This window comes from Prosopis cineraria, unplaced genomic scaffold, assembly GCF_029017545.1.
Source record: "Prosopis cineraria cultivar Desert tree isolate PC_DT_omini unplaced genomic scaffold, ASM2901754v1 PC5, whole genome shotgun sequence".
Classification (NCBI taxonomy): domain Eukaryota; kingdom Viridiplantae; phylum Streptophyta; class Magnoliopsida; order Fabales; family Fabaceae; genus Prosopis; species Prosopis cineraria.
The window spans coordinates 28,311,615-28,321,331 of record NW_026555336.1 but is presented as its reverse complement, the minus strand read 5'-3'; the positions used below and the strand labels follow the sequence as shown (position 1 = coordinate 28,321,331).

The 9,717-nt window shown below is 33.2% G+C and overlaps 1 protein-coding gene across 3 annotated transcripts; it reads right to left on the bottom strand.

Annotated features, from left to right (window-relative positions):
• Positions 1–305: 305 nt before the first annotated feature.
• On the bottom strand, positions 306–8,635 carry LOC129311221 (protein DETOXIFICATION 12-like). 3 transcript variants are annotated; one of them, XM_054953355.1, is made up of 8 exons: positions 8,237–8,617; positions 6,871–7,415; positions 6,694–6,780; positions 6,514–6,570; positions 6,189–6,427; positions 5,893–6,098; positions 5,620–5,686; positions 306–647 (listed from the first exon to the last, which is right to left on the bottom strand). In XM_054953355.1, exons 1-7 carry the CDS (start codon positions 8,477–8,479, stop codon positions 5,624–5,626), a joined length of 1,440 nt encoding a protein of 479 aa, XP_054809330.1. In that variant the 5' UTR covers positions 8,480–8,617; the 3' UTR covers positions 306–647; positions 5,620–5,623. The 3 variants fall into 3 exon arrangements, with proteins under 3 accessions (XP_054809330.1, XP_054809331.1, XP_054809329.1); XM_054953356.1 differs by having other exon boundaries at positions 306–595; XM_054953354.1 differs by lacking the exon at positions 306–647 and having other exon boundaries at positions 5,451–5,686; positions 8,237–8,635.
• Between the last annotated feature and the right edge of the window lie 1,082 nt (positions 8,636–9,717).

Genomic DNA, 9,717 nt, shown 5'->3' with positions numbered 1-9,717 from the left:
TGAGGTGATCTAAGTGTCTATAAAAAGCTTTCTCTGAGCTTTAACTAATTGCATTGGTTTCACATTCAAAGTATTTCTCAATTAAAAGTTCGACACCAAAAAGAAAACTCACACTTTTATGTTTTCAAAACATAACTAAAGTGTCAAAAAATCAATTTAAGTGTCAAAAGCATACCAACCCTTAAAGCTCAAGGGACTATAACAAATTTGTGCAATACACCACAACATTCAAATAACGCCTATATCACAATTTCATCAATAAACCCCTTGATCACAAAAACATAAGGGGGAGTCAAAACATATAATTTCACATCTAAATTATCATTATTCACAAATATACTCACTTCTTATTTACATAAATATTTTGACTTTGCATAAATATCTCAATAAAAAGATACCACACGTACTAGAGTCTAAAATACACATTGAAATACTCAATATTCAATGGTACAAGTATAACAAAATTTGAACATCCTAATTGACAATATCAATTAATTATATATATATGCAATTAAAATTACAAGAGGCCTACAGTAGGAAATCGAGTTTCCAAGCCTCTAATGCTTTCCCTTTGTCCTGCTCGAAAATAGTACCTCTAAAATGTTAAATAGAAAGGTGAGTACAACCACTTTGTAACCAAGTTTCACCTGATTTATACAGTTACATATCAATTAAAAATAGATGAAATTGGCAATAAACACATAGATAAAGCATGTATGACAACGTATAGTCTCGACCACAACAATAACAACTATGTGCCTGAGTTTCAAACACATAATCATATATATATATATATATTAATGCACAATCTGGGGTCGTAATAATACCAACCATGCACCCCTAAACTGTACTGGATCACAATTCCAACAACCATATAGTCGGGACTAAATGCATGATTATATGTGAACCTTATACCCTCCTGTTACGTCTGACAGAAAATCAGTGGCTATTTGGTGGCTATGTCTTTCATGGATTAATCCAGTGTTTCATTTGTGAAGAGTTACCAAGCCAAGGTCAACTCACTCACTTGTATAATCTGATTTATCTTAATACTAATAAACATGGGGTGTCATACCCCTATTCCAACCTCTTCATGAACAGATGGAGATTAATTAGGTTCTAGTCTCTTATTGAACAAGTGGGATAGTCCCGAATCAACTATGAGACAAAGGCTACCTCTTGATTCTAATAGTCAGTGTTAAGGCAAGCTCCAAATTCCAACAATCACTGCCAATACCAGGTGGGTTAAATCAACTACTCCTCTCCTTAGGTAAACTCCTGCTAATGATCACATGTATATGTATTATAATCAACCATTCATATCACAAATCTAAGTATTCATACTCACCCAACTCACTCCAAGCACCAACTAGTACATAATCACATTTTCTCATTCATCATCACTATTAACATGTATATGAATTTAAATATAATTTGCAATAATAATACATCACCAGCCATGCCAAATTTACATCATAAGTTTAAAAATATTAAATATATTTCAAGTCAACTATTTCAACAAACAATCAATTAATATTCAACTATATACACTAAGATTTCTATAGTCATCTCAAACCTTTAAGATGTCAAAGATTATCCTTTAATCATAACTTACTTTCTAAGCTAAATTCAAGCTCACCAGTGTTTTATGAGGTTAGCCTACAATTACATTAACACCCATCATTGATAATCATTAAAATTACCACTTTCAATATCTAATTTCATACTTTAATAACTAAATTTCTCAACTACAAGAGTAATCCTTACATCCAATGAGTTCCTTTACTCCCATTGACTTTATTTAGCTCTTAACAACTTAAATAATTACTAATATATCATCTAAAAATCCAAAATATCATTAATGTCATAAATTACTCATTTTCAACTTCCAAATTTAAACACTTTAATCATCCAAAACTCTTAACTCTTAAGTTTAATCATCACATTAGGTTCATTAACTCTCATTAGCTCTAACTAATACTAACATAATCCTTAATCAACATAAATAGAAGCCACCTACCTCAAAGACTACCATTTTTGGCATTTAAATACACAAATTCGTCCATAATTGAGAGCCCACACTCATAGACGCATAAAACCACTATCTCTAGGCTTAGATAACTCAAACAACTCTCATTAATTCTATTTAAGTTAATGGATTCAGACCCAAAGCATCTAAGGTCTAAAAATCATCCTCCAACTATAAACCCTAACTTAAAAATGGTGTAGAGAGGAAGAGGAATGGTAAGAGAGGCTTACCTTAGTAATTAGAAGCTTTAAATCATACCAAAACATCAGCAAAATCATGCCCTAGCAAAAAAAATCACAAGCCCCTTTGTTTTCCTCTTTTTCCTCTATTTTTCGCACACACAGATGCTCTAACTTAGGATGCTTGAACGTTGTAAGAAGTACAACACTTGCCCAATTAGCTGAGAACTATTTGATGAGAACTAGCATCTTCCATAATTTTTGTGTAATATGGGGAACATATGCGTAAACTAATAATTGATAGAGTTAACATGAAAAATGTGATCTCTAATAGTGGAGTAAGTAACTTTGGCCTCATGCCTTGAACTAGAGCCTCATCTTAAACCATTTCGTCTGGCTTTGATAAATTCATCATCTATTTTTATTACTCAACAATACAACCTTCCCCTTCAATTAGAAAAGTATCAAGAAGAAATCCTTTGTGATGTGTTCCTTATGAATGTAGCCCTCATAATTTGAGGATGCCCTTGGCTTTATGACTATAATGCTACCAATTGCAAGCATCCTACAATTGAGCCCAAGCTTAATGTGTTCCCTATAGATGACACTCATGATCTATGAACAATTTGTCCAAACCTTCCTGGATAACTACTAAGGAACTAAGACACACATCCTAAACCTTTTAACAAGTAGACAATTGAGCCCATTTATTGATCAACCCATTTGCAAGAACCCTTTCAATAATGCTTATAGTTTTTATCCCAAACAACCTCCTTATCCTTTACCTCTCCATTTAATAGCTCATACCCTTAACTCTATTAAACCCTTTGCCCATCACATTCACAAATTTCATGTTGAGGCGTAAGTTAGAACTAAGTAATGAGGAGTATATATTAGGTAGTAATGCACATTGTTGTTCTCACAATTTTGCTATTGGAGAATACATTAGGCCTCACTGATGCCAACTCCCAAATCACTTGCCAAAGAAGTATGTCAAGAAGTTGCATGCTTGTGTTTCTGACCCTTTTCACATTGCTAGGAAAATAAAACCCATTGTTTGTTTATTAAAGTTATCTCCAGATATGTCTATCAATTTGATATTTTATGTTGAAGATCTTATTCCTTACCAAGATACTTTTGAGCCACCTTTTTTGCTTTATGTTGATCCTATGGGTACCCAAAGCCACTGTGTTCCAGTTCAACCATGGGCGATTATTGTAGCATTAACCTAGGCCATTGATGTTGTCTAGGATGAAAAAACAAGTTGGGATCTAGTAGGTCCCATCCATCGTTACCTCGTTTGTTGGAAAAGTCGTTTTGCCTCATATACAACATGGATTTCTAAGGAAGAGTTTCATAACACAAACTCCACTTTATGCCATAATTACCATCTATTTACCTCTCTAGTGGAGAGTTCTTTCAACCTAGGGAAATGATAAAACAATATATGATTTGATTTAATATTTAGAGTTTAGAGTTATTTAATTTAATATCTAGGGTCTATTTTTATCTTTAAGTATTACTTCAAATAAAATAATATATCTAGACCAGCTATATATACTTTATTGTCATCATTTAGATAGATTATAATATATATATATATATATATATACTTCATTGTCATCATTTAGATAGATTATAATTTGAATTTAGTATTTTATTATTATTTTAATATTTCTAAACTCTATAAATAGAGTTAGGATTCCTCATTTATATTCAAACTAGATTTCCAGTATTGAATAAAGAGTTCTCATTTTCCTACCTCCTATCTTTATCAATCTCTTCACCTATCCTCTTCCCATTTCACATCACATATACTTGGATGTCTCTTTCCCCTGTAGGAGAGTCCAAAAAAGTACTTGCTAGCATGTGTTAAAATGAACTTGATCTCTTTCAAACGATCTGCCTATTCAATAATTTTGATTTTGAGTTCTCCATCCTCAACTTCAAATGATTTGTCTTTCCATCCATATTTAGCTTAATTGCTGCCATCGAACGTGCAGCTTTGATGTTAGGGCTCCAATTTTTTAGTATTCATTCGAAAAGTCAGCCCCCTAATTTTGATTTCTTTAAATATTTGTTTTGAATTATGAAGCACTAATACTTCAAAAGAGTAAATGAACTCGCGGATGATACATATTCAATACGATACACGTCTTGTACTTCAGGATATGTATTGAACGTTATAACATTTGTATTACAATTTTTTTCAATAAAACATTTCTATATTGTAAAATTTAATATATTTTTTTATACATTACTTCAAAAGTACTTGCTTAAAATTCAAGATAATTACACTTGCATCCTAAAACTTTAAAATATAATACACACACTCATACCTGTATTTAAAATTTTGAAATTTATCGTATCTACTGTATTTGATACATGTATCTGTATTGATGCTTCTTAAATTCTAGGATATTGGGATTGTTCTGGCTTGGAATTTTTTTAATGTAATTTTCTTTTATATAAACTCAACTTAATTACAGCAAGATAAAATGAAGTTTTTGGAATGTAATAGATACAAACATACAAAACAGGGAAACAAAGGTAAATCACACCGAGGAAATAATGAAAGTATGAAAGAGCCCAAATATTATTTTATATGCTACTGAGTCAAGAGAAATCAAGGTTCTTCTTTTAAAAAAAATTGGTAAGGATATTTCTGTATTTTCATAATGTAAACACACTAAAAAAATATATTGTGCATACATTTTTTTTATTTAGAAGTGATAAAATTAATAAAAATGTGATTACAATTAGTTTTAAGTAGACAACAAGACTGGCTCTTGTTATCATCCATTACCTCTCTACATTAAGGTAGGGGTTAGAATTGAATTTTCCATTCCATAACTCCTTTAAATGTCATAACACCTTCAATTCCCTTCAATCCCATAAGATCCACATAATATCTATTGTAACCCCCTTTTTAATTAGTTTTAAATGCATTCTCTAAAAAATGACTTCTGTGAATCACTAAAAATAAGGCCATTATCATTGTCTTTGTAGTTAAACCCAAGAAATATATTTATCCAGAAAAAAAAAAGAATCAAGAAATAAAATTCTCGTTTGTTTTATTGTAGTAAGTGTGCGTCTCTTAGAGCCAAGGGTTCTCAAGAAATATTGAGGTGTACTTGTTTGATTTCTCCACTCTATACCCTTGAAGTTTTATGTCCCATTTGTAATAATAATAAAAAAAAAAATCTTCTATTTGATAAAATGTCTTGTGTAAAAGAAGTGAATTATAGAATTCTGCGGTAGGTCTTGTATTGGATAAACTTGCAAACTCTATATCCATTTTCCTAACTTAAGAGTGTAAGAAATAGAGAGGACGAAAAATAGTGCATATATTCTGGCAAGAAAAAAAAATAATTAGTTCTTATTTAAAAAATAAAAGAAAAGAAAGGTTGCCTGCTCAGACGAGTCCATTTTCCACAGCAAATTGTTCTTCAAAAAGCCTCCTCCTTGCATCGATGGCCTGCACATTCACAATATCAGAGTCAAAACAAAATGCTTTCATAATCTAAACCATTTAAACGATTAAACCAGATCATTACTTGTAAATAGTGTGACCCATTATTCAAACCTTATAACGTGCACTAGAACCCACCTAATATGTAAATCTAGCTAAATCTTATTCCCAATAATTTGAAACTTCCAAACGAAAAAAATGAGTGTGTTTACCTTCTGTTTCCAATTTATACGGCATGTAATGATTGAAAGAAGAACAGTTTGCACGAAACAGCCAAATTGAATGCCAATCCAAAGGCCTTTTCCTCTCATCTTTACCCAGAAACTCAATATGCCAGCCACTGGAATGCCACAAAGATAGTAGGCTCCAAGGTTGATGTAAGCCCCAATGTGTTGCCATCCACATCCTCTAGCAATCCCTATTCCAAAACACAAATACAAACACAAAAATAAGAAAAGGGTCTAGTTTTCTTTCATGTACTTTACTTGTTAAAGTTAGGTTTATTTACCCGTGAGAACACCTTGTAAGCCGTCCAATATAACAGAAACACAAACCAGAGGAGCCATGACAGCCACATAGTCAATAACTTCATTCTCATTGCTGAAAATATAACCATAAAGACGACGACAGAAAAACAGGGTTGTGCTTATGACTGTTGTCTCTAACACTGCTAGTGACATTGATGCTACCACGGCCACTCGTGCAGCATCTGGATTCCCTGCTCCTAGTTCATTTGAAATCCTTGTACTGTAGTGTAGTCAGGAATAAGAATATAAGATGCACAGCATTAGTATATATCCTTCTACTTAAGGGTGATTTTGTTGTTTTGCTACCTTGCTGCAGCACCAATTCCATAAGGAATGGTGTAGAGCGTAGAGAGGGTGTTGAGGCTGCAAAAGGAGGATTACAAAGTTAGAACAGTCACAGTATTGAGATTTTTGAAATAATGTCACGAGAGAAAGTTTGTGGCAAAAGAAAATTGCAGATAATTAGTCTCAGTTTCTGAAACGTACCATACTGATAGAACTGAAGTTTCAAGTTGTGGATTTGGTAATAGCCCTGACGCCAAGATTAGCAGCTCAAATGACCACCATTCTAGGCTAAAGATAGCAGTCAATATGAAGATAGAACACATATAATCTAGAAATAAGGCCATGAAATAAAAAAGATAAAAGAAAAAATAAACTTACCACATCATAACTGCAGAAGGGACAGCAAACCTCAAGAACTCCCCAATTCCTCTGAATAGGTCCATGGAAATAGGAGCTCTTGTCTTTTCACAAGTGGTAGAGTGTGTCATGTATAATGCAAGAACAATCACATTTGCCCATATACAAATATCAATTGCCAGTGCTGCACCAACACTGTTAAGCCCAGACTTGAACACCAAAGCCCAACAAAGTGGGATATCAAGAATAAGAGTGGTAGAAGAGCTCATAAGCATGGGAATAACCAAGCTTTGCATTTGGTAATATCTGATTAGAGGTTGCAGAAATGCAAATCCAAAAAGTGAAGGAACAAGCCAGGTTGTGAACCTTCCTGCTTCATGTGAAATCAGAGGATCCTGACCTATGAAAACTAGGATCTTTTCCATGTAGATCCAAACGAGAGATAGTGGAACACAAACAAATATGAGAGAAAATATGGCAGTGTATGTTAGCATTCCTAGTTTTTTATACTGCTTAGCTCCATATGCTTGCCCACACAGAGTTTCTAGCCCGCTTGCCATTCCCACCTGTTTGGTATGTACAGTGACCAATGAATTAGTTAAAACTTAAAAGCAAATTCCAGCCAGGTATGAAATGGTAGTAATCTCAATTTAAAGGAGTCACTAATGTTTAAGGTGAGGAAAGTAATGTTTATCTTGAACTAGCTTACATGTAACGGAAAAAGAATTCATGAATAAAACAAACAAAATCTTCTATTCTTTGAGTATGTGAAGAGCCGGCCTTAGAGAGCTTACGACTTTGGAGATCGTCCTGGAATGAGATTTTTTGATAAATTATAGCTATGAGTATGATATAATATTTAATCCAAAATTCTTGGTTATTTTGAGTGTGCACCAAATTATTTCCATTTTCCATGATTTTTGGACTGTAGACATCACACAATATCTATCCCCACTGATTAAGGTTGGCAATGTTTTAATTGTATACGTCAATCACTTGGAGACTCTGTTCACATAAATTTTTGGGATGGTGAGGAAAAATGATCATCACAAGGACATAACAAGGCCAAGCAATCAGCATCATTTAGGCGCAAGGTGCCCGATGCGGCTGATTCAACGAATAATATTGAATCATACAGTTTTTGGCACAAAAAATAAGTAATGATACAGTAGCAACGATAAAACGACAAACGGTCAATTCTCAAGCGCCCGCCATGGTAGAAAGTTCCGCACGGGACCAACAAAATGAGAAAGAATCGAAAGCACAAGACTGCAATAGAAATTAATGCTCCCCCTTTATTTTTAGCGAAGATGATCGAAGAATGGAACATAAATGAAACCAGAAGATAGTGAACATAATAAAAGGACGAGGTTAATGAGAAGCGTACGAGAAAACTGTAACCGGTGACGGTGGCGATGGACATGGCTAAGGCGGTGCCGGCGAGAGAGAGCTCATCGAGGTGACCAACCATCATGATTGAAATAATCTGAAGAAAGAACTGGGAAGAGAGAACAGGAATGACAGGTCCTGCTATGTAACCGATTCTCTTCACTTCTTGACTCCAACTGATCCATGTGATAAGCTTCTCTGGTTTCTCCTCTCTGTCTTTTGCTAGTAGACTCTCTTCCATCTCTTCTTCTTTCTTCTTTCCGATAAGCCTTTACACTCTCGGAGTCACCGTTCTTACCGAGAAGAGAAAGAGACAGAGAGAGCGAGAGAGGGCCAGAGGACTGAGTCCTGATTTTTCGCTTTCGGTATGATGGCTGTGCTGCAAGGATATACCATAAAGTTATAAGCCTCATAGGGGTGTGTTTGCAGTTTGTCAAATCAAAAGTTGTTTTTCTCGGAGTTCTTTTTAATAAACTAAAAGTTACTCTCTGATTAATATAAAAATCAGTTGAGACTATCCTCAAGTCATATTTAAAAAAAAAAAAAGTTATTTAAAGTTGCATTTAAAAAAATTAGTTAAACTTCAAAAAAACTTTCACATCAGTATGATAATACTAACATCTGACGGTGGAATCACACTTCAATTTGATTTGTTGCATCAAATAATACTTCAAAAACCTCTTGCTTGGATTAGCAGATCAACTCTAATAATTTTTTTACATTGATTCAAAGTTTATTAAGATCTCTTTTTTTTTCCTTGTTTCCATCTTTTTTTACTTTCGAACTACTGTACTTTTGCTTTCTTTTTTTTTTTTGCTTTACTGAAAAAATGCATTCATAGTTAAAATAATGTAATATTACAATAATAACATATGGCTTACTAAATTCCTCTTATGATCCATCATCTCTTGTAATAAAAGTGAAGGATGATCAAAGATATAAAAATTAATATCTAATCTATAAATATTAAAGTATTTACTAACATAATGAATAAGTATGCTTCGATTCTTATTAAACAAAATGAATATCCTCTGTTACATCCTGAAAGGGATTCTTTTCTTTTTAATATATTGATTCTTTTTATTAAAAAAAAGGATAAATACCGAAACAAAATTTGTGTTTCAGATGGTTGGTTTATGCGTGCCCGTGAGAATCCTGATGGTGTTGGTGAACTGAAAGCAGCACATCGTCTATTGAACGTGTTTGCTTTGTGTAATTGTGTGGACGAAGGCTGGCTTGTGGGCCATAATTCAATTAATATAAAATAAATTTAGAAAAAACTAGGGCACTCCCCCGTGCAATGCACGGGGTATAGTTGACCTTAATTATTTTAAAAAATAATAGATAGAAACCTATAACTTGTAAAATTAATTGAACCAATAGCTTGTAAAATTAATTGAATAAAAGAAATTTGACTTTTTTCAGAATAAAAAAAATGCTATAAGAATAAATAAATTTTCAATATCATACACATGAATA